The sequence below is a fragment of the Helicoverpa zea genome, chromosome 31, assembly GCF_022581195.2.
Source record: "Helicoverpa zea isolate HzStark_Cry1AcR chromosome 31, ilHelZeax1.1, whole genome shotgun sequence".
NCBI classification, from domain to species: domain Eukaryota; kingdom Metazoa; phylum Arthropoda; class Insecta; order Lepidoptera; family Noctuidae; genus Helicoverpa; species Helicoverpa zea.
The window spans coordinates 4,189,672-4,215,002 of record NC_061482.1 but is presented as its reverse complement, the minus strand read 5'-3'; the positions used below and the strand labels follow the sequence as shown (position 1 = coordinate 4,215,002).

At 37.9% G+C, this 25,331-nt stretch overlaps 2 protein-coding genes across 4 annotated transcripts in view; one reads left to right on the top strand and one right to left on the bottom strand.

The window, feature by feature from the left end:
- The window catches only part of LOC124644863 (neuralized-like protein 4), a 35,321-nt gene extending 12,504 nt beyond the window's left edge, over nucleotides 1-22,817 (top strand). The window contains exons 17-31 of the mRNA XM_047184490.1: nucleotides 1,657-1,842; nucleotides 2,807-2,931; nucleotides 3,406-3,518; nucleotides 4,930-5,062; nucleotides 5,422-5,563; nucleotides 8,830-9,008; nucleotides 11,605-11,698; nucleotides 11,977-12,606; nucleotides 12,871-12,953; nucleotides 14,634-14,786; nucleotides 15,392-15,577; nucleotides 15,904-16,924; nucleotides 17,449-17,617; nucleotides 18,042-18,101; nucleotides 20,283-22,817. Of these exons, the coding sequence (XP_047040446.1) occupies nucleotides 1,657-1,842; nucleotides 2,807-2,931; nucleotides 3,406-3,518; nucleotides 4,930-5,062; nucleotides 5,422-5,563; nucleotides 8,830-9,008; nucleotides 11,605-11,698; nucleotides 11,977-12,606; nucleotides 12,871-12,953; nucleotides 14,634-14,786; nucleotides 15,392-15,577; nucleotides 15,904-16,924; nucleotides 17,449-17,617; nucleotides 18,042-18,101; nucleotides 20,283-20,379 (3,371 nt within the window). The 3' untranslated portion in view covers nucleotides 20,380-22,817. The remainder of the gene's footprint in view (nucleotides 1-1,656; nucleotides 1,843-2,806; nucleotides 2,932-3,405; nucleotides 3,519-4,929; nucleotides 5,063-5,421; nucleotides 5,564-8,829; nucleotides 9,009-11,604; nucleotides 11,699-11,976; nucleotides 12,607-12,870; nucleotides 12,954-14,633; nucleotides 14,787-15,391; nucleotides 15,578-15,903; nucleotides 16,925-17,448; nucleotides 17,618-18,041; nucleotides 18,102-20,282) is intronic.
- A 169-nt stretch (nucleotides 22,818-22,986) lies between these two features.
- Nucleotides 22,987-25,331, bottom strand: part of LOC124644865 (neprilysin-2) — a 34,073-nt gene continuing 31,728 nt past the window's right edge. For all 3 annotated transcript variants that reach the window (XM_047184497.1, XM_047184496.1, XM_047184495.1), the window contains exons 13-17: nucleotides 24,980-25,148; nucleotides 24,689-24,807; nucleotides 24,459-24,590; nucleotides 24,233-24,373; nucleotides 22,987-24,014 (exon numbers count right to left, since the gene is read on the bottom strand). In XM_047184497.1, coding sequence (XP_047040453.1) covers nucleotides 23,814-24,014; nucleotides 24,233-24,373; nucleotides 24,459-24,590; nucleotides 24,689-24,807; nucleotides 24,980-25,148 — 762 coding nt within the window. In that variant the 3' untranslated portion in view covers nucleotides 22,987-23,813. The remainder of the gene's footprint in view (nucleotides 24,015-24,232; nucleotides 24,374-24,458; nucleotides 24,591-24,688; nucleotides 24,808-24,979; nucleotides 25,149-25,331) is intronic.

Sequence of the window (25,331 nt, the reverse complement as noted above, 5' to 3'; positions counted from 1 at the left end):
GCCATAGCAGACTAGCAGAGTAGCAGACACGGCGCGGCGGTGGGCGGGGCGGCCAGTCGTCGCATGCTTGCGTTTGCTATCGGTCGCTCGCGCTAAATAGTTGATTTTTGTACATACAATCAATGAACTTTTAAATACGCTTTTCATAACATACATAGTTTATTTCATAAAAACACTTACGTCTGAAATGTATATTTACAAATTATTAATTTATAGCGTAAAATCAATTATAGACAGTCCTAAGCCTGAAAACTACTGAAAAGTATGAAGGAAAGTTCATTGGTTTTTTACTGTTCCGTTTTATCGTAAGAATTCATAAACGCGATGTAATATTCTTAATTTCTTGTATAGCAACTTAGCAAGTAACTACAGCAAACAGTCACTACGCTTGCTTTATTCGCACCGACTTAGTGAACCTACGCATAAAATAGCATGCTATAAATATAGCAAGTAAAATAGCATGATAAAAATTTATAGCATTTCGCATATAGCAAGTTATTGCCGCATAGCAACTTTGAACACCACTACCTTTGACCTCCTCATAGAGGTCGTACATTTTTCTAGTATTTTTAAATTCTACCAGTAGTAATGTGTACCTACTTACATGATTTAATCATCTTTAATATTTCCGTTTTTTTTTTTGTTAATTTTAAATTAGTTATTTTTGCAAATCACCGCATCAACTTCATGCTTTTGCTACTATACCACGCTGCCTAGACTACCTCATCTCTATAGCTGCTTAGTACGAGAACATGGCTTCCCTTTCCCTCGGGATGTTGCATGGATTCGGTCATTTACTAGGACGGCCAATTACCGAATTCCAGGGTTCAAGAATCTAGCTGCTATCTTCTTCGCTCTTCTTCAGTCGTGAAGGCCACGTAGGTCACGTCGACCGGATCAACGTGACCTCCGTGACCCTCACGCTGAAGTCAACGGGGGCTACCCTGCAACATCGACTGCTTGCTGCTGCAGTGCTGCGAACGACCTGCCTGCACAACCGGCTACTAATCCAGGACAGTGGTGTTTCTACCAACGAACTAAAATTTGTTACGCGATCGATATTTAAACTCACTATCTACGACTAATAAATTGTTACTTTCTACCATATCTTTTTATTTTTTTTCTACTACCTAAACACAAAACGTTACACTGGATAGGGAGCATCGAAATCGATTAGTTGTGATTTTTTATTAAGTCGCGTTTGTTGGGGGAACTTCTTGCCGTATCCGGGAAAATGTGACCTCAGCTCATTGCCAAGTTTCATCATCATCAAAATCAATTCAAACTTTATATGTGACTACTTATAAACTACGAGTCCTTTACAAGCTTCTTACTTTTCTTCATTTGCATTTCCAATGAATATATTTTTTATTGCAAGTTTTTTTTTAAAGATCTCTAAACAGAGGTCATTGCCTAAATATGTGGTTGAGAAATTCTAAAAGATACCTCAGCCTAGCGGCTAGGGCACAAATGATAAATCAAAATCTGGCATTCTCTTCCACCACCCATAAGTTAACCTAATATTATTGGCACTTCTCAATGTGAGCAATTTTTTGGACCCGTGCAACTAGGGTGAAAAAACCTAGAAAACTTCTCTTCTCTCGTCTCTTAGAAAAAATAATTTTCTAGTTATTTGACACGCTATCCTATTTCTAGGTGTAACAGCAATTCGTCCGGACGACTTAGAGGCTGGGGGCGGAGTGGGGGCAGTAGCCGGGACCGCTACGGACCTCAACTGGGATACCTACATACTGAGCGGGGCTGCTATGATGAAGGACGGCGAGTGTGTGCGGAGCGGATACCCTCTCGACTTGGATAGTCTCACTGTTGGCAGTCGTGTTGGTATGTATTTATTTTAGTTACTGCGACTTGGAGGTGGGTGGGTTCCTAGGGACGGTTTCCGGGACCGCTACGGACCTCCACTGGGATACCTACATACTGAGCGGGGCTGCTTTGATGAAGGATGGCGAGTGTGTGCGCAGCGGATACCCTCTCGACTTGGATAGTCTCACTGTTGGCAGTCGTGTTGGTATGTATTTATTTTAGTTACTGCGACTTGGAGGTGGGTGGGTTCCTAGGGACGGTGGCCGGGACCGCTACGGACCTCCACTGGGATACCTACATACTGAGCGGGGCTGCTATGATGAAGGATGGCGAGTGTGTGCGCAGCGGATACCCTCTCGACTTGGATAGTCTCACTGTTGGCAGTCGTGTTGGTATGTATTTATTTTAGTTACTGCGACTTGGAGGTGGGTGGGTTCCTAGGGACGGTGGCCGGGACCGCTACGGACCTCCACTGGGATACCTACATACTGAGCGGGGCTGCTATGATGAAGGACGGCGAATGTGTGCGCAGCGGATACCCTCTCGACTTGGATAGTCTGACTGTTGGCAGTCGTGTTGGTATGTACTTCAAACCTACCTCTTTATTTGTAACCGACTTAAAATAGCAGAAGGTCCTTAATACGAATGCCTTATTATTATCACTCTTTTTAAATACTCTTCCAGGCGCTTTACTGAAAAGTTATCTAGAAATGTGTTAGGGTTCGTATACCTACTAAACTATATGTACACGAGTGTCGATATTAATCGGTAAAAAAGTCAAGACAAATAATACACTATATGGAGTTCTGAAATCCACATTTACAGGATATTTTTCTTGCATAAGACTGTATTTTATATTTGGTCATAATTTCAATTACTCTTATTACAATTCCAATTTTTTTGTTTTTGGGTTTTTACACCTCTCATTAAGAAGTATAGTCTCAATTTAGATGTCATAATTTACCATTTGTCGTTTGTGTAGGTATGATGTGGCACGCGGATCGCAGCCTGCACTATTATCTAGACGGGATGGACATGGGCAAGGCATGGTATGTGCCCCATCTCAACATATACGCCGTCGTCGACCTGTATGGCCAGTGCACACAGGTATTTATATACTTAACTTTATATTTACACCTAAAAAATTATTTCCCGACTAATATTTGTGAGGAAAACATGTATATTAAGATTAGGATAAGCGACAGTTTCGCTCGGAAGTAAATGTAAATTATAAGGTACTCGTAAACATCAGTTCAAAAGCTTCTATTATTCAGATGTTGTACAAGTGGTCCGTTAATAGTCTTTAAAAAGTTGAAAATGATTTCCATTTCAACCATTCAATTTTCATCATCTGCTAATTTTCCGATAACTTTTATTAAAGAAGTTTATGCAGATTCAAAGAAGTTGTATAGTTAATTCTAGCCATACCTATTTGAATTTAACTTGGACACCCTCTCAGACGTAGAAGTCTTTATTTCTTTCTGCACTACATCGAAACTATAGTTATTTTATCTATAAGGTCATGCCCGTGACAGTTAATGCTCTCCATGGGAGTTAATTAATACTAAATTTATTTGCCAGGTGACCATACTGCAGAATGAGGAGAGAGCGTTCAACTACAACGGTTGCACTAACTCGGATAACTCTATGCTCAGCAACTCTCGAGCTTTGTCTTCCCCGCCGCCGCCATATTGGTAATTATGTTTTTTAATATTTTATATTTCCCCATTGAACATATGTACAAGCATGACACTTGAACAGGAATTTGTGTGTGTGTGTTTGGTGCCAATTTTTTACAGGCAATTCTGAATAGTGAAAACTGAGCCTAAGTTTTGGACCGAAAATAATATGTCGAACAAATTACACTACGCAACAAAATTTTCCTTTTTTATTGTATCCAAGGTGAAACATATACATTTCTGCAGATTATCTATCACAGAATCGAAGTCTAGAACACAGGACTGCTCTAGCACGTCTAGTTTTGGAGAAAAACCAATCTGAAAATGCCTTAAAACGCTTTTTTAACGATATTTAAAACCATTTTTCTACAGACACTATTTTTTTTCGTATTTTCTAACTACAGAATCATTTAGCACTGCTCTTCTCAATTCAAATCCAGTTTACTTTACATCAGTACGAGTTTCCATTCTCGTGAAATTTTTTTTTCAGCTACGTCGTACGAATTTCCTTACATTACTAATTGACATTTTAGTATGGACAAAATACACCGTAAATGTAAAATGGTATATCTTGAGAAAGAAAACTCGTGGATTTAAATTGAGAAGAGCAGTATTAAATGATTCTTTAGTTAGAAAATACGAAAAAAAAAATAGTGTCTGTAGAAAAATGACTTTAAATATCGTTAAAAAAGCGTTTTTAGGCATTTTCAGATTGGTTTTTCTCCAAAACTAGACGTGCTAGAGCAGTCCAATGTTCTAGACTTCGATTCTGTGATAATCTGCAAAAATTTATATGTTTCACCTTGGATACGAAAATGCTGTTGACTAGTGTTATTAATAAGCGATTTAAGTATATCAAAGATGATTTCTTTATTGGAATCCTTCGAAAGGTCCCATCACTTTGTCTTATCCTGACATTTTCATGCCCTTCTATTCTTCTTCTTCTTCGATTCTTTTTTGCACTATTAATACGCGAAACCCAAGGAGTTTATGTACAACGGCGAGCTTAATCCAAAATTGGCTTCTCTCAGCTAACCTTTTAGGTATACAATCATGTAATACCACTTGTTAGCAGTCGGGTAAAAAAAACTGATACATTGCAGGAGTTTCTCTGAATACTCTGGGGATAACATATGTCTGATGCACGATTACACGGTGGCTCGTCGGCAGTGTTCACAACACCATTCCTTTATATGTACAATGATGTAATACCACTTCTCAGCAGTCGGGTAATAAAGCTGTCACATTGCAGGAGTTTCTCTGAATACTCTGGGGACAACATATGTTTGATGCACGATTACACGGTGGCTCGTCGTCTGACGCCCGATCCTATGGCGGCGCTAGTCTCCCTAAGACCTTTCCTTTATATGTACAATCATGTAATACCACTTCTTAGCAGTCGGGTAACTAAGCTGTCACATTGCAGGAGTTTCTCTGAATACTCTGGGGACAACATATGTCTGATGCACGATTACACGGTGGCTCGTCGTCTGACGCCTGATCCTATGGCGGCGCTGGTATTCAGCTCTGCGCACCTGGCTATGGGAGAGCTGTTTGAGGTAATTATATTTATTTAAATGAAATAGTTACAGTGACAGACTACATATTAACAGTTCCCAACGTTTAATCTATTTGTGGATTTGCTTAATAGAGGTAGAATTTTGACCCTTTACAAGTAATGTCAAATTCCTACCCCTAGTAATCAAAACAGAAGATAGGTAGAATTTTGGGAACAGCCAATACATCATCATACTTAGCGCAGTAGACAATATATTGATAAAGAGATCCATTATGCCAACGGTTTCTAAGGGAACTATTACTACTAAAAAGATCACGAAGTGTGAGTGTGTGTGCGTGCCATTCTTTATGGATTTTTAAATACGGTGCATCTTCAAGCAAACAACATTTGTGTTGCCAGATCAAAATAGCGGAATGCAAGCACTCCTACGCTGGTAGCTTCCGCATCGGTATCACGGACATCAACATCTTGAACGCTCACGTCAACCGCAGTTTGCCTCCCAGCGTCGCCTGTCTTCCGCACTTCACTGCCTATATAGATGGTAATGTATATTGTATACTAATTTATGTTTTTTTTTTTTTTGTAAAACATTTTTACATGTTTTCCGTAGTTTTGAGGAATATATGTATAAGATAAGAAGAATGTAGCTTATGTTAGTCTCCGTGGCACAAAAATTCATCTCAATCGGTAAAATCATAATTATAAATTAAATACATTTTAAAATTTACTAAATTAATTTTATTTTTGTGGATGCAATAACGTTCAGAAGTCGTAAACATTAGTCATACAAAACTGATTTCTGATGCTTATGTAGTTGAAACATGGTACTATGGCTTATTCACAGTACCCAATAACAGCATAGTAACATTACAGCAAATTCTTTAGTTTTACTCGAAATTCTTTTCACATTTCTGACGTCGAAGAGGTCGTTTGGATGCACAATATTAATAAGGTAGAAAGATGCACCGAAAGCCTAATCGGACTACTAGTTACTTGGTAATTATTTACGCGTGACGTACTATTATAATTTACTAGAAATATGTTTGATTCCACTAATCTTAGTGTATGTCAAAGGGCTGCCCATGTATGTGAAATTAAAAGCCGCTTCTAGGTAAGTACCAGTAGCGTGCTTTGGAAATAAGTCCCACTGATAGATGTCAGATGTCTGTTAATATTTTTGTGTAGAATTTATAGTTCGGCCGTTCAGAGAATGCGTTCCTGACACCTGTCAGTTAGTCACGACTAGTGATGGGCACAACATAACACTGAGTTCGTTACCGTTCCTCCAAAATGAACCGCCAAATTATTTTAAGATTATTTTCGTTTTAAATTGGCGGAATCATTTAAATTTTTATTTTAGTTATTTAAGTGGAAACCAAAAAAAGGTAATATTCATATAATAAAATTGTTTTATTTATTCTTTGTTACAAAGTTACAATTTCTATGCAATAAAGTAAGTACATTGAATTGAATGTGCGTACAGAATATTAATCAGACTCCGATTCGCTTGAGGAGGTGGTGTCTTCATCATCATCTTCCCCTACATGTATAATTATATTATTATCAATAACAGAATCAATCCTGATATCTCGGTCAAAATGTTCCAAAATCAGGTTTTTATATAGTCTTCTCAACAACCCTTGCCCAGTCATCTCTTGTGACTTCCCCGCAGGCTTCTTTTAATAGGGTCATCATCTTTTTCGTGCTGAATGGCGGGGAAGTATTGTGGCGGGCGGCGTAACCTTTTATTTGAGCCCAGATTAGCTCGATCGCGTTATATTGGCAATGATACGGTGGAATTCTTAGAACGCGATGACCGTACTCCAGAGCCAGTTCATCGATTTCGTATCGCACATTTGCCGCTTTATTTTCTTTAACTAATTTAATTAGCTCTGCTTTTAGCATCTGCATATTTGCGTCAATGCCTTTTGCTTGTAACCAAGCCACCATTTCTTCTTTTTTATTAGCTTGGGTAGGGGGTTTCTGTATTTGAACCGAGTGATAGGAGGCATTATCCATGAATATTACAGAAGGCTCTGCTAGGCTGGGCAAAAGCACGTTCTGGAACCACTCTTTAAATGTAGTGGCATTCATTTCCTCGTGGTAGTCATTTGTGGTTTTTGATTGAAATGCCAGTAACGCGTTCTCCACAAAGCCGTATTTTGCAGAACCTGCGTGGCATATTATCAGACGGGCCCCCTTACCCATTGGTACTTTTGACGTTGACGCTTGTGTATCATCCGTCCAGGAACGGGAAACCGTGTGATTGGCGTTTAGCCATGTCTCGTCAATGAACACGACATTATCCCAGTTATCAATTTTTTTTGCTTCCCTCAAAAAACTTATCCTTTTTAAAATTACGTCGTATCGTTCTAATAAAATTTTTCTTTTGTCTGTTTTTTTATACGAAAAACCTATATCTTTTAAGATTTTGGTTAAAGCAGTTTTACCCCCCCTAAACAGTCCAGCTTCTCTTAAGGATGCCAAAAGCTTCTTCCTGTTGAGATATTCATTTCTGGAATAGTAACCATATATATGATTTCTGATTGCATCGGCGTCAAAGGTGTCAATATCTGTCACGGGTTTAGTTCTACGTTTCTTCTTCGGAGTACGTAAAATATTATCTTCCATGCCAGTCGAGCCGAACTTTTCTTTATTAATATTTGTTATCGTTCGTTTGCTAACTCCAAGCGCCTGAGAGACGCGTTCTTGTACTTGTTCGACAGGTATCAGGGGTCCGCAATTTTGCCACTCCCGCTCAAAGTAATCTTGCAGCTTGATGATTAACTCACGGGCTCCACTTTTCAATGTTTGTCCACGTTTAGGCATTATTATGCACCAAAAGTAAAAAGAACGCAATAAAAAACACAATCGAAGTCCTATTTAGCGCCGATGTCAGTTTGAAAAGCAGAAACAGTCTTAAGGAGATGAGTTACGCACGAAGAATTTATGTCGACTAATTTATTTATACGGGCGGCGCCCTATTTATATGTGTACGCCTGCGACAACGAAAATCTGATTTTGAAAATTTAAAATTTTGAATTTGACATTTGAACTTCATTGTATTTTTCTTCATGACTATTGAAGGTTGCGAGTCGAAAAGGTTGTATGCGTTTCATGTCGCTACAAGTCCATTAAACATAAGCCGGATAATCAAATAAAAACCATAGACATAATATAGTAAACAGGACTGCGCACATATTATACTACTTACTTATTGGTGTCTATGAGATTAAGCTATGTGAGACAAATCCGAATTTGCTAAGATTATTAAACACAGATTGGTATTGAAGTTTTAACTTACGCAGTTTGTTACCTTAAGATACTAATATAAGCTTTTAATAATTAGCTGAAATTAGCTGTATTAAATTCATAAAAGTTATCTTATAGTCCATTATTTTCAAATTTTAAAAAAGAAAAACAAATCTTTTATTTTATAATATAAGTATAACTGTAAAAGAACTGATTACGATACTTGCCTGTTATTTTTAGCACAGCACTACAAATATAAAGCGCTGACATAACCTTGTAATTGCGCAGTATAGATTTAGAAAAATATTGTTTACCAAGTTATTTGACACTCAGTTTGGACCAAAATTATAACATTCATTGATTATTGATATAATAATGTTGTTTTAAATTTATTTCATCAATTGTTAAAACGGTAAACAATCAGCAAAAAATTTTTATCGTAACTGCAACGCCATTACAAAGTTACGTCGTCAGTTCAATCGCGATGTGTCAGGAACGCATTCTCTGAACGGCCGAACTATAGTGTATCTCGAACATGTTAATATTATATTTCAGGGAGATACATGAAATATTCGCAGCCAGGCACCCGGGAACAGGAGATCTGCTCGTTCGTGCCATCGTTCGAGTGGCTTCGTCCAGGAGACAGGATCGGTCTTAAGAAAGTCAGCGACTCGCGAGTTATCGTCTACTACAACTCGGAACAACTCGACACGGCTTTCGAAAAAGTCCCCGACGTTAGTATCTACAAAGGAGTCTTTATCAAGTCCTCCCGTCACATGAATTCACGAAAGGCCTAGGGTTGGGTGACAGTTTGAGCATTAGAAATTATATAACACTTGACATTGTAATCTGCTTTGTAGTAATGTAGTTGTTGTCTTTGAAATTATGAAATCAATTTAATCTATGTAATTGAAGTATTTATTGGAAATAAATGTTTGAAGTCAAGTAAAACAACAGAGGGGTGTAAAGGATTAGTCCGAATGCCAACCTCACCTGCTCGCGGTGCACCCTGCAAATACCAACGAGGCTTCTGGCGACCGACGGGTGGCGGGATAACCAGCCCAGGTGCCCTAGCCCCGGGCCGAGTCGCCCAGCGAGCCCGGGCAGCCTGCCCCGGCACCGCGGCCCGGGCCCGAGTCTAGCTGCAGCATTACTGACCAGCGATTACTGACATTCACCCTGGCCTTCAGTCTACCTCGCTACACTGGCCACTTGTTTTATTTTTGCCGTTGAGAGGAGGCGAACGTATTGCAATTTTACCAAAAAAAGTAACCGTGCTGGAAATCATGGTCACCGTGATAAACGACAATATTTAAAGGTACTTTAGCTGTTTAGCTCATAGGGCAACCATTGTTAGAATTTATTGATTTGATCGTAAACGATTTATATTTTTGTAGGTAGTTGAAAATATTATTTTGAACATAGCCATAAAAATATATAGACAGATCACGGCAAAAACAGGACATGTTGACTGGTTTCAAATTCTATGACTGTGAATGCCGTATAACTAATATTTTTAAAATAGCTTGAAATATCTGTGACATTATGCAGAATAACATTGGAATTACAACAGCACTATTCTATATACAAACAGTTTAGACTGTGGAAATAATCATTAATCATACGTATTTTTTTGCCATATGACAAATAAAAGAAAATTCAATCTTAAATAAACTTCGTAGGTCTATTTCCTAAAATTCACAGGGCATTCTTTCTATAATTTATGCTTAGTAATGGTGAAGGACGAAAATGTTAGGTCTGTCTGTTCATATATCTAGTCTCGGTGTGAGTTAAAGCAAGCCTTGACAAACAATATGATAGTGTTTCGCACGGCAATTATGTAGTGGTACAGTTCTTGTCGAATAAATTTGCCCCTCTAAAGTCAACCAAGTGACAAGCAATAAGTCTTTTTTCATATTTTTTTAAAACGCCAGTACTTCAATTACTTATACTCTTTAGTTATAAATTTCGGGGTGACAAACTTATTTGACGAGATCTGTTCTTATTTTTAATGTATTCAGCTTTTTTGTGGTGTAATCATATTTAGACGCTTTTGTAACCTCAGCTTACTTATTATATGCTTGTGATCATGCTTCTGTGAAAACTTTAAGAACTTTAGACAATAATGCCATTTAATCACTTAAATGTATTTGTCATCTAATGAATTCTAATTCATTGCTTGATCTCTTTTAACTGCTAATTAAATCCATGTAATCGAACAAATCGTATCGTTAAATGCTTAATTCATGTCTCTTTCGCATGTAATATAAGTAGTTGTTTGTATATCACCCTTCATACTACGTTAGGTTACGTTAGGCCACTTTTGGGGGAGCACCGTAGTACAAATAAACTGTTGTGTTCGGAAGCTAGCTATTTTTATCTCGTGTCATTTGTGTCGTCCTATAGGACCAGAAGGAATAGGCATATTATAAGATAGGATCGATCTCTTCTTTCATGTATTAAATAAATAGGTCGTAATAGGCAAAATAAGATAGGTCAAGTTACGAAGAATGCACGCATGGACCTCAAAGCCTTCACAACATGGACAGTGGGACCAAAATTGACCAAATCAGTGCATGTAAGTCAAAATATAGATAGCTACGAGTATGTCGTATCTAACAAAAGTGCTAGTTTATTACCGTAGAAATATATATCATCCTTCAGACTTACGGTAGGTTTGCCATTTAATAGGCCTTGATTAAGTTTTATTGAATGGATGTATCAAGCTATTTTAAAAATATTTTGTATCCACTTCTGTTTTAGTTTTTTTCCAAACTTCATACATTTGTACACTTTACAGAAATCTGAGAATCTACTTTTCCTTTCAGCTCGTTTCAGTTTCTCAGGTTTTTTTTTATCCTATGAAATGTAATGTTATGTTCTTTACTGGCCGATGTCATCCTATATTTGTAAATTAAAATCTATTTTGTTTCTTGGCTTGAAAGATGTCTATTCTCATTTTCTCAGATTTCAATAACAGTGTATATCGTGAAACATAATTACCGTTTAGCATGCGTTTCCCTTCGCCCGAAGTTAAAAGAGCATGTGGCTTGGATAGTGTGCAGCGCTTTACAATTCCTCTTCTAGTTCCTAGACAGTTGACATTTAGGCTATGTGGAATTAGAGAAAAAATACCTTTTTATTGTATCTAAACTTCACAAAACTTTTGAACTCTTTCAGCTTTTGAGATAGATGTTTTTATCATTCTTTCATATATTTACGCACTTGTATCTGTATTCATTTTACAGAGGTATTTTTTCGTGAAATCCGTTTGCATAGAAAACTGTAGTGGACATGAAGTAATCTCAGTGTTTCTATTTGTTTGAACAGAAAGTGTACGTCGTTATCGAGATATATGGACACGTCACAAAAATACAAGCTATCTCCCAAGGAAGCCTTGGGAACGGATTAACTCAACAAACTAGTAAGTATAATCTATATAAATATATTTTTGATTATCTTTTCAAATTCACTCTCAAAATGTTACTGGCTAGTTTCGCCCGCGTGCCATGGGAGCTACTGCAAGGACGGGGATAAAATATAGCCTGTGTAACTCGCAGATAATGTAGATTTCTAATGGTGAAAGAATTTTTAAAATTGGTCCTGTAGTTTTTCGGTTTATCCATAACAAAAATAAGAAAAATCATCAAATCAATCAAATCTATTCAATGGAAATTGACCTCTTATTCTTATATTTTCCAGTTCCGAATGACAGCGACGACTTTCCGAAGCATATAGCAGCACCATATAGTTTCAGCCACGCAGCCACAGACACGACGGACGAAGTCTTTGAGCCGACCATTACCAACTTAGCGAGTGCTGAGAGCGACTTAGTGAACGTTCCGCGACCCAAACGGACGTTAGACGACTCGGCTGAAGACCCTGGCGCCGAGTCTTCAAGTGAGGACTCCCCGAGTGGAGGACCACCAGAATATCTCGCTACAGAAGAAGACTTATCTACAACAGAAGATGACGCAATCGAACGTAAGAATAAGACCACAAAAAGCAAGTACGCTAAGATGTCCAGCCAAGCGTGGCCGGCTGGGTCCGATCAAAGTTCGCGTGGTGGTACGCAAGGAAAAGGGAAGGGTAAAGGCAAAAGGGGTTCGTCCACGTCGAAAGACACAGCTGTTCCATCAACATCAGCTGAGCCATGTTTAGCTGATGGTGAAGAAGTGTCAACGTCCACTGAGGTTCGCGCGGCCTCGCCAGTAGAAACGGCCGTGGAAGCCGCAGGGACGTCTACGGAAACGAGACCTCGGCTTCGTCGGTCTAACCTGCCGTATACTTTCTACCACATACATGGAAGGAATATTAAACTGTGCAGCTCAGGTGAGAGGTCTTTAAGTTAGCGTCACTTTTTTATATAGGATATCACATATCTCGTTTAGCTGTGACAGACTTTTTACTGAAATCCATCTATGTTCCTTTTCGAGCCCTTTTTCACCAAAACCAATGTTTCCTATAGAAACGGTAAATTGCTCTTTTAATGACTAGTTTATTATTGTTGGTGATAATTGTTGTGCCCATTTTTATACTGAATAAAATACTCATGTATCAATGTTATACTAACGCGATATATTTATTCTGTTTTAGACACTGTGGCGGTGCGTTTTAGAGGATACAAAGACGGTATGGCGGTCATCAGTCAACCATTACGCCGTGGACATAATTTCAGAGTAAGTTTCACACGGATTCATTTGACAGTATGTAAAATAAAGAGTAATACAAAGACAACAAATGCGTATATTTAATAAACTCTTGTATGCGTATATTTAATAAGCTGTTCTGTGTGCGAATTAAATGCGATTTATTAAGCAATAAGCTGATTTTATATTATTATTAGAAACATGCGGATCTTATTAGGATTAAACATGCGAGCAATTCAATGTTACCTAAGTATAAAAGGCACCAAAGCGAAATAACATGTTGCGAGTAACTTATTTTATTTTAAATCTGCAAGCGATTAACAAATCTCACTGGTTTTATGTGCTTGCTATATAATATAGCTCCGCCATATTCTTGCCATACGAAAGTATTATAATGCTGTGGCGTATGTGAGCTGGTCATCACCAGCTTTGCTGGGGCCACGGGATTGTTCGAAGGAGGATTCGAAAACGCATATAAATCGGTTTACGAGCATTTAAAACTTTTCAATACTGCTGGCGCAAAGTGAATAATTTGCTAAAAAGTGCTCTACATGACCATTTACTGCTTGCGTTCTGAACTTGTTAATTAACGGTCGTTCCCAGTACTCTATATGTATATCTGTACATTTGCTTGACAGAGATTTTTGACAATACCCTAATAATTCCTATCAAAAGATAGAATACAATATAAAAATATAAACAACAGATAAAATGTAGGGAACGGCCGTTATTACTAGACGGTAGATAAAAATACTATTCTGTATTAATTGCTTATCCATGAAACGATATAAAAGAGAGTTGAACCTTGAATTTAGATGACGTGGCAATTATGTATGATAAAATTTTTAAATTATTTTGGATTACTACTAAAAAAAACATTTAACATAAATTAAGTACGATTTACCATAATATTGCTATCTAACTAGAGTTCCTTTATTGCTAAGCAGAGTTATGTTTTTACCTATTTTCCCATCGCAACTGCACAGCTGGCTCGGCGACTTAAAACGACCTTTCGACTTTTAACTCTCACTTATTTTCTAAACTATAAAACTTCTCCACATAAAAAAAAATGAAAAATATCTATGTTACAATACATGACGACACAGTATTTACATATTTATTGATCAAAAAGTACATTTTAAGTTTTATAAGGTACATAATGTCCAACAAAACTACATATTGTTTGTCTTTTCTTTTATAAATGTTTTTATGTTTTATATATCGGGTGTGTCGTTCACAATCACATTAAATATACTGGTCAATATATGTCGATTAACACAACAAAAAAGAAAAATACGAAAAAATAAAATAAAAAAATGATTTTTTCAAACAAAGTAAATAGAATAAAAGTGTGCGAAAATAAGAACACCATATAAAAGTCAGTCATTACAAACAACTGAAATTCTTCCTTAAAAACTGACAGCTGTCAACTGATCAAAACATTCGATACTCCTAACTTTATCTCTGCTTTACACATGATGTTGTAAATTATAAAACGAAAAATTACTCCTGTGGCTAAACCACTGAATGGATTAGGTTAGTTTTTTACAATTCGCCATAGAATGGCATAAAGTATATGCGATAGGATTTAATGTGATTGTGAACGACACACCATGTATATAATATTATTTTTAGTAAAGTAGTTTAAGTTTGTAATAAATGTTTGTCTGTTGAATCACAATGTCACACACAGCATATGCCTTGTTACAGTTCCGAGTGGACAAGACGTGCGATGAATGGATGGGCACAGTCACCATAGGCGCGATGGGGATTCTGCCAGGGGAAACCCCATCTAATGGGGTGCATCTAGAACCGCCCTGCTGGATGCTTTCGAGTGGACTCGTCAACGATAATGGAAACTATGTAAGCATACCCCACTAGCATCCAGGGGCTCAATTCCGCTAATTTAATAATGTGTGAATGGGTTACCAATTGAATCTCAATAGCAGTTTTAACCCTGGCAACCAATCGTGGTCCAAGACAATCAATTGGTTTGCCATTGGTCTTTAAGGTAGTCTGCTGTACAATCATATTGCAATCGTAAATCAATTATTCAATCTCAGAAAAGGATAAAAACATTTATTTAAAACAAAAAATTGCGATATGCCTCAATCGTAATTGAATCTCACTTGGATATCAATCGTATGTCGCTTAAGTAAAATTAGCAGAATTGAGCCCCAAATATGATGAAGATACTGTTTATACTCTTTGGTATATGAGAAGCTCTTGGAAGAGTAACGCTTATAACCTTATAATTAAAAATAAAACAGCATATTTTATACTTTTAACAGACCTTGCAAAGATAAGGGAAATTTTTGTGAAAACTCCCTAATTTTTCCGATTCGAAAACTAATTTTCTATTTGCAAGAGTACACTTGCCAAATGTTCCGTACCGGGTAGAAACTTGACATACATTTGTTACATTTGAAGAAGTATAACAACAGTAATAATTCCGTCTCTCATTACAGTACCACTCCTCAATGGGCATGGCTCTGGACGACCTCAAGGAGCAGTCTGTGCTGACCATCCACTTCCGCTTCACCAGCGAGCTGATCCTCCAAGTGGACGGGAAACTGGTCGGATGCATAGCCACCGTGCCGAGGCGGTTCAGTCACATCTTCCCGACCATCGATCTCTATGGCAGTATCTGTCAGGTAACTAACAGACACAAATATAGTTAGTGCATGCAAAAAGTACCAAGTAAATGACATCCCTACTAATATAATAAATGCGAAAGTAACTCTGTCTGTCTGTCTGTTACGCTAAGCTTATTTTAATAAAATTGGGTACAGAGATACAGTTGACCTTGAGAAAGAACATAAGATAGTTTTATCCCGGACTTTTGAAGAGTTCTTTTGGAATCGCGCTATAACCGAACTCGACGCGGGCGAAGCCGCGGGCGGAAGCTAGTAATATACAAAGTAGTAATTTGTAAGTAACATCGTATGTAAAATAGTTAAATTGAACCCCTTCATTTCAGGTTTCCGTTCTGCTCCACCCATACGTCATCTCGAGTGGCGCGTCCCTGGACCTGCCAGTCATCACTGAAAATCACGAAGACACCTTCAATGATCTCTCTGATGAAGAAGACGCCGACTCTTCCCTAGACCCAGAATCCAGCGCAAAGAAAAAGAAGAAAGCTTACAGCCAGGATAACCTAGCGAACACACCTTGGGAGCCGCCATACATGCCGGCCGGACCAAGCCATGGACTCAGTTTCATGCCATACCGTGTGCCCACTCCGCTGCCGTTCCGAACACCAACTCCCATCCCCCAGCCCGTGATGAAGCCGAAGAGTGGTCTCGTAGTCAACCCTTTCAAGAAAAAGCCAAAGAAAGCCAAGAACAAGGAGAAGTCTCGGTCAGAGATACCAGCTGACGCGCCCATGCACCGGAGTCTCAACCTACCAGTACGCAACAGAGATAACAATGAATTGGTGAACCGGCAGATTCAGAAGAGTCATTCGTCGCACAACTTTAGTTATACGATGGAGGAGTTTGAGCCTTCGAGCGGTCTCCGTCACACGTACAGCGTGGGGTCGCGAGTCGGTGATGCGTGTGATGGGGCCGTGCACGAACAGTTCTGCGACACAAACATCCGACACAACGACCGATATCCCGAGGCGAGTGATGTCGACAATCTCGACAACGAGATAATGGATGCACTCACTTTAGAAACAGGGAACTTACCTGATCTCACTGAAGAACAGTCTTCGTCAATAGACGAGTCGACGCATCACGATATATTTTCGGACTACTGTTCGCCGACTTACTTCCAATACTTGAATCATATTCTGCACTTGGATGGCGAGGGAGGGGATGGACACAGCTTGGAGGCGGAGTGGGAGGCTTCGGGCGAGGGTTGTGAGCATCTACACCTGGTGCTGAAGTTCTGGCACAAGCTGGTGATGCCCAACCCGGCGCTGCGGCAGGCAGTCTCGTGGGGACAGGTGCGGTGCTACTGCGCTAACTGCCAGCCTGATGGGCCACCTACATTTGCTGGTAAGTTTCAAAGAAAAATTTAATCTTTAATTTTAATATACGTGTCATAAATGCTTGTAAATAATATTTGGTGTTCCTTCGCGATCTAGCTTTTAAACCTGTGTATTGCATTTACTACAAAATTAAAGAAATCTGGTAGCATCATGCATGTGTACGCTTGACACATATAATTAACAGCATGGTCAAAGAAGTTATCGATGACTATTATTGATAACTTTTCATGAACAGTCACTTTTTACCAACAGTAGCATATTGATTTCTAGCACTTACGCGAATATTAGACATCAATAAAACTACTTTTACGGATTTTATCGCGGTTATATTAATATTATTTAATTTCGTCTTTTCGGATTTATTGCAGCCTCCATAGTCAAAGGCAGTCAGTCTGCCCGTTTATACCGCGATAAAATCCGTAAAAGTAGTTGTATTTAAACAACAGCAAACATAAATCATATTTTTGTCTGTGGCTTGAATACAGGCAAACAAAATTAAACTAAGTTATAAGTAACTAATATTATTCACAGGTTGGGTTCGTATCGAGCGCATAGACGGCGTTGGTGCCGCGAGCCGTGGGTTCTGGCACGTCGGCCGGTCGTCACTCCGCGCGGCTCAGACATCCACCGTCGCGACAGGCCCGCTGCGACGACCCAAGTTCGCCAACACGCCGAATGCCGAACCACCGTATACTGACTCGTATGTTTTTACCTACTCACTCGCGTTCTGTGTTAATAAAAAGTAGCGGTTTCACCCGTATCCCGTGGTAACTTCTGCACGGACCCGGATAAAAGGTCCGAAAGCCTATAGCTTTCCTTGATAAATGGGATATCTAACACTGAAAGAATTTTTCAAATTGGACTAGTAGATCTCGAGATTGGCGTGTTCACAAAAAAAAAACAAACTCTTCGGCTTTATAGGATTAGAAAACAACCAAATTCAACAATACACCGAACCGGGTCAAAATCGGTTCAGAAAAACGTGAAGTAATCGTGCACAAACATTCATAGGTACATACATACAAAGCAAACTGAGAACCTCCTTTTTTGAAGTCGGTTGTGTTGTACTGTGGTGTTGTGGTTAGTGTTGTACACTAACATTAAACCAAACTTTATCGTTTCAGTTGGTTCGATGAAGAAGGAAAACCACATAATGTCGTGCTGTGTATCGAAATGGATGTTGAGTGAGTATTCTACACTTCGAATATATCCTATTTCTCTCTTACCTCCTTATTTAAAGTTCCTCTTACTGCCACACTCAGAATGGATACTTAAATTAGTCCTAATGAGTCCTTAACTAATTATCATTAAATCTGTTAATGAACGATACATCCCAGAGACGAAATTTAAGGGTTCATTAGTTAATGACAGCTTTAAGTATCCGTAGGGCAGAGTATCGTCAAATTGTCTTTGATAATGCTTATCGATAAACGAAAGGTGTAGCCGCACCTTAAAATGTGAAATTATTAAGTAGCAAAAACTGTTATTTAAATACATTAAAACCTTGTATATCAACAATAGAAATAAGAATTTGTTAATTTCGGGATCGTTTTTACGTAAAAACACCTATTTTCATGTAAATGATATAAAGTACATGGAAACTTTTTTCTGGTATCACTGTCAATATTGTACTGTCAGTGTCAAGGTTACGTTTAAAATTCTTGTTCCGTTAACCGTCAGGAAAGAAAAGTGTGTGGAAAAGTGTGATAAGCTCTGAAATAAATAGCTTTATCTTAACATATTATCATGGTAAGTTTCGTTTCTATGTACATTAGCAGCTGCACATATGTATTTGAAGAATTTAACTTGTGCTTGTTTCATTTTAGGAGTCTTCAGGAACAAGAGCCCCACGCAAACGTGTGGCTAATTTCACGGCGGACGAAAAAGCTTTGTTAGCACAATTAGTTAAAAAGAGACCAATCGTGGAATCTTAAATAACAGATGGCAAGTCAGTCGCCAAGAAACAAGCAGCATGGGATAGTATAACACAGGAGTTCAATCAGGAATCAATCACCAACTTCCAGACTACGGGCTGCTTTGTGAAAGTTTAAGAAAACCCAAAAAGCGATTTCGGCCCGACCCGGGAATCGAACCCGAGACCTCGAGCACAGCAGCCGCGCTTGCGACCACTAGATCAACGAGGAAGTCAAATAAACTTTGTACTACATAATTGGCCTCTTGTTCAACAATTAAAAAAATATTCCTCTTATTTTATGGATTTTTATTTATTAAAAATTATATTATGAGAAAAATCTATCAACTATAGATTGTCGCACCAAAAATCCATTGCTGTTGGTTGTGCTTTCACGCCTTTCACTCAGGACAACATCATCATTCTCAATATGAGGAGATTCCCAGTTCTTTGGAAAAAAATCATCAACCTGTAAAGAAATATTATGCAGTGTAGCACAAGCACATATAACAGCCACAACTGTATCCATCTTAATGCCCATGCCAAGTTGGAGACAAGGAAATCTTCTTTTCCAAATGCCAAAGCATCTTTCCACAGTATTCCACATTATATTTTATTTGGCTTCTGTTGTAGTTTTCTTGTGCAGTTGAATTTGGTGATAAAAACGGTGTCATTATAGTTCGATTGAACTGACGACGTAACTTTGCAATGGCGTTGCAGTTACGATAAAAATATTTTTGCTGGTTGTTTACCGTTTTAACAATTGAGGAGCATTAAAACAACATTATTATATCAATAATCAATGAATGTAGTTACGTCGTCAGTTCAATCGCGACGTGTCAGGAACGCATTCTCTGAATGGCCGAACTATAGCACATTGCTAACTGCATACCCGCTGTCCCCTAAAATTATCCCTTTTAACACACCAGTATTCAGTCTTTGTTTACTTGCACTGCTGTTATAAATAAAACTATCATGGGTACTGCCAGGCCACCGGGCTACTAGATCATAAAATTCCAAGTTTGTCCCAGTGACTGCTTGAACATTGATAGAAAAATACCCTTTTATATTCCTATAGACTTCTAAAGTTACTCCTCCTGGGCTTCTTATTTGGCCCCACTACTCTAAACCTTCTGGTATAGTCTACAAAATCAATAAAGTCAAGCAAATCACTCATCTTTACTTTATTGTTAAAACATTCCTATTCCTGAGACTTTTTAAAATATTTTATTTACTTTTATAACCTCAAACATAAATGTCAAAATCAATCATTAGCAAGTTAAGTAAAGGTTTTGCTTTACTTAACTTTAATTGTCATTAAGGGATGCTAACGGATCATTAATTGTCTCTGAGAGTGAGCTTTTTTAAATCTATACTAAGGAGCCACTTAAGTAACCATTAACTGACTCTGAGTGTGGCAGTTAATCCGTAATATTTATTTTTTCTTGTACAGGGGCTCTGACGCTGCAAACGACCGTCTCTTAGCATTCTTGATCTTCTTAAAGCCGCGACTACCGTCCGAAGAATGTTCACCATGCTCGGAGGACTAAACACATCGATTATAATCGATTTTCTCCACTCAATCTTATCGATACTTCGCACCGTGAAAAACTATCGATTTGTCCAAATACAGGTATATGATACTCGTAACGGTGTTTGTTCGTAAATGATATTACTATGGTAGTCATTAAGGGACGCAAGATGGTTGTCGTTAAGTATTAATTACCTATAGTATTTAATTATAGTCATGTGCCGTTAATTAGGCATTTTCGATGCAGTGTTTTTTGATCTCAAAGGTAAGTTTTCTCTCGAAGACTTTGTCTTATCAAGAATTTGAATAAGTTCATGAACTTAACTTTTCTCGCAAAAGCACTGTACCTAATTAAAGTCAAATATGGAAATATGTTAGTGCTGTGACAATTACATGCTCATATCGATATTAAAATGTGTGGGTATTTTGTATTGGTTTTGTATGAGAAAAAGTGCGAGATGCGTGTTTCTAACTCGCAAGATTTAGGTCCTGTTTCACTGGTCATTGATAAAGTGTCAGTTAGCTATCCAATAAGTCATTAATTTAAATTGACTTCCGTACATTTTAATATATTTTATTTCTCTTTAATTTATTAAATGAATTTTATTTGTGAGTTTGTTTTTTTTTTGTTTAATCTCGTGACATTTTTTATCCTTTATTAACGGAATTTATTGTAATAAGTATGGACTCTGAAATAAATGATTTATTATATTATTATTAATCCTATCTACCATACTGATAAGGCTTTTTGAACATGTGAAACGAAAATTTATAGTACATCAGTCAGATAAGTTCCTGACAGGCTATCAGAAACTTTATCAGTAACCAGTGAAACTGGCTATATATGATTTATAAAGGTATGAATTTTGGTGCTTGTAGGCGATAGAAATAGCGAATTGGTGAACACAAGTAATCATTATGTTTGAGGTAGCGTTGCTTTGTGATAATGACGGAATCAGACTTGGATGTCAAATGTTGAAGGACTAAGGATAATATAGATTTTTAGCCTTATCACTAGTGGAAGGTTAATGATCTGGTGGTCTGTAAAAAATCGAATTACGCAATCTATTGAATGTCTCAAAGTAATCAAATAACATTGGTGACTTGTGAATATGTTCCTCCACGTCTTGTGGTGTAAATAATAGGAAAACAAATGAAAGCTGTACTGTATTCAAATCTAACATTTTCGAAGAAATATGAAGAACATATTTTTTACATCGTCGCGTAAAAACCTTGAGCTCGGTTTTGATAGAAAAAGAATTTGGTAAAGGAGTATGATAGATAGAGTTTTAGAGTATTTGACAATAAAATTGCTAACACCTATTTTGATGAAAGTTCTTAAAATAGGATCTAATTTAATTGTTTAGAGCGGTGCGTCTTTTGGTTTAATATTTGGGCTTAATGGCATGTATGATTATTCAAATATCGATAAACTTTGAGATCGAAACGCACAGCACTATCTACAAACTAGTCACTTGATATTTGAACACATCATGAAATAATATCCGACACAGGCTATTATAGTATTGCAGTCTAATGCACATTATTTTCGTGATCTCAGATTTTACTATTTTATTTATTTACACTTGCAGCTATTTTTTTAGTGTTGTCTTTATAGATTTGACTTGGCCGGTTTTTATAAACAAGTAACCATTCATTTTGTTTACAATTATGCTATTTAACAGACTCAGAACAAACGTCAAATATCTACTATTCGTAAGCAAAAGGATCGTTTCTTGTTTATAGAATACGGTCGTTACATTTTAGACTTTGTAACTGTACGGTAAGGATGCATTCACAGTGATAGATAAGTGGCGGGAAGAAGCTATCTGCGGGTGCTGTTTGGGTGTTTATAGAGGCGCGGTGCGCAGGAGTGCGATTCATGAGACTGACTGTGGCTGGACCCTTATTTATCTAATTACAATCAATATGTTCGTTAAAATATATTAGAACGCTATCTGAACATATTTTATCTTGCTTTGTTAGTCACTTTTATGAATACCAGTAAATGAATTTATTCATCTTATTGCAGATATTTATTAGGGGGCTACTAAGAAAATTATATATATTATGTCTACATAATCATATTCGGTAGCGATGATGATTCACTCAAACTTTTAATAATATAGTTGATCGAAATGTTTTAGCCAATGACGGGCCCTATACATTCATTAAAGATACTTAGATAACAAGACTAAATAAATACAGCTTTATAATTAATAGTGTTTTTTCAAAATCTGGGTAACTTTAGCGTATGGAGTAGGGCTCTATAGTTTATCCATGCCGACTGGTAGATCGTAGGATTTAAATATCCCGACTGCTTGTAAACTGTAGCGTTAAATCGCAATATTAATGTCGTTTTAATTATCGAAATACATACAATGCATATGTAGTGTCCGTACAATATTTCTGTGTGTATTTATTTCTCAAGAAATAAACGATCAGCATCAATATCAATCTGTGTTTCTTTTATGCATGTTTAGACTTTCAAAATAATATTAGTGGTCTATTGAACTTTAGTTTTGTAGTTCGGTAACCAAATAAGTAATAGTTTAAATAATCCTTGTATGTTGTATCTTTGGTAATCATATGATCTAGGAAATTTGGGTCAAATAAAAAGCGGTAATTGATAAAAATTATCTTATATTGATGTTTCAATGATTTACAACAATACGATTGTATCCAAAATCGCTACTAACTAGGTACTTAAGTTTAAATTAAATTATCACTGTTCGTTTCATATTCACATACAAGTGAGATTCGATACAGTATTAGTACATTAATACACTAACAGCCGCAGTAATAGTTCCTACAGATAATAATACAATTGTTTAGTAATATAATATTATTAATAAAAATCGAATGGTTTCTGCTCGGCGGCCTGTAACTGCGGCTCCAATAAATATGAAACACTAATCGTAACAGCTCTTGTTACATGCAGGCTTTACATTAAACAGGGCGTCGGCTTCTAATGTACACGATTGCATAATACCTATACATTGTGTATACCCGTCGAATATCTAATGTTCTGTGCTCAGTCTAAAGTCTCACCCAAATCTACATGTATCTGGAGTCGTAGCTTGTGATAAGAATATAAAACTATCTAAAAACACAATTCAGCTAATCTATTTACAAGTTTATTTAACAACATCGAAATATCAGGTGACATCTAAAAACTCAATTTAACACCCACAAAGTTGCACTAACCATAGTCTAGGTGTAGGTTCATCGCGTTAGCACAGCCGAGCTACAAATACGTAAGTACTATAGAATCGAATTGTTTAGATAAATAGTGTGAGATTGAATTTATTCGCATGTACGTCACACGGTTAAGTACAGGAGGCGAACTGTGTGTAATGTCGAATGTTCGGGTGGACGTGTGGGTAGCTCGTGAGTGGGCGCATCATGCACCATGCATGTCAGTGTTCGAGAGGCGGCGGCGGTACGGAGGCACTACCACACTTTGCACTTGTTGTGTGGGTTCATGGGCGAGCCGGCGGGGCACTTGAAGTCCTCGGCGAACTCCTCCATGTTGGACAGCGGGCCGACGACGCGGAAGCGGCCGGGCGCGTGGAAGCCGGTCGTGATGCGCAGCTTGATCGCCTCGTTCCGGTACACCGCGCACCACGTGTTCGCCGCGCTCAGCCAGAATAGCTGCAACCAACAAACTTATCTAACCGCTGTTGCGCTCCGCGATATCCATCGCTGCCTTTAGGTAATCATCCGTTAACTAATAATTAGGCAAAAACTTTGTTGAAGATTGATTTAAGTTGACACTTGTTACATGGTACTGTAATCTTAGAATGCAATATTAATTGCACCACAAATTGCTGAAATGTTTGTGAAGGTATGAGGAAATTGAGGTGACGTACCTGTTTAGGTGTGTATTTCTCTAGACCTGGCAGTCTTGCTTCCTCTCCGTGTCGGTGGGTCCACGCCTGGTAGGCATAGTACGCTTCCTTGATTCCGCCGTTGTCTGCGATGTTCTCGCCTTGGGTGTTCACTCCATTCAGCTGGAAAGGAATATTTTTTTCAGTCACAAAATAAGTCTTCTACCAACAACAAGATTTTTGAGAAAAAAAGGATCTGTTAAGTTACCTTGAGGCCTACTTCTTCGACGGTGTAGTTGGAATACTGATCAATAATACATTTGGCTTTCTCGAGGTACTTCTGCTTGGTCATCTCCTGCCACCAGTCCACTAGGTTTCCGTTCCTATCGAATTGGCGACCCTGAAAACATATTGATAACATATTACGTTTAGAACGAATCCAAATCTTTCTAAATCTTCGTTTTTTCATATTTCAAATATTTAGCATGAGGTACTTGCCTGGTCATCAAAACCGTGAGTAATTTCGTGTCCAATGACGAAACCAATGGCTCCGTAGTTCATGTAGGCGGGACGCTTAGCAGAGAAGAAAGCACCTTGCAGGATACCGGCCGGGAACTCTGCATAAAAAACGGGAAAAAGTATTAAAATGAGCCGCACTTCTGATACATTCCAATTGAGGGACTAAGTTATCATTCATGGTGATTGCAAAAATAAAAAGGACGACTTTTTGGGCTTCAACTCAATCGTTTCACTAGAAGAATAGATTTCTTGTCGTGAAGTTTAACTTACGAATGCTGTTCTCAATAGAAGAGTAGAAGGCGTTGACGATGGCGGGGCGGCCGTGGGTCACCCAGTCGGTCTTGTTGACTGGCTCCCGAAGTTTGCCGAACAGGTACTCGGTGCCGAACAGTGTGAGGTTCAGGACGGACTCCATGAGCTTGTCAGATGACATTTCCAACTAGAAGACAAAAAATATTGCTGTTGTAATTATTGCTTCAGAAAAAGCAGCTTATGTTTCGTCATTTTTAGTTGTTCTTGAGATTTTTTTTGAGCCACAACTTACGAGCTGTGCTTAGTTTGTGGCTCAATTTAAATATATGCATACTGTAAGTTACTTTTAGCAAATAAACATTTTTTAACT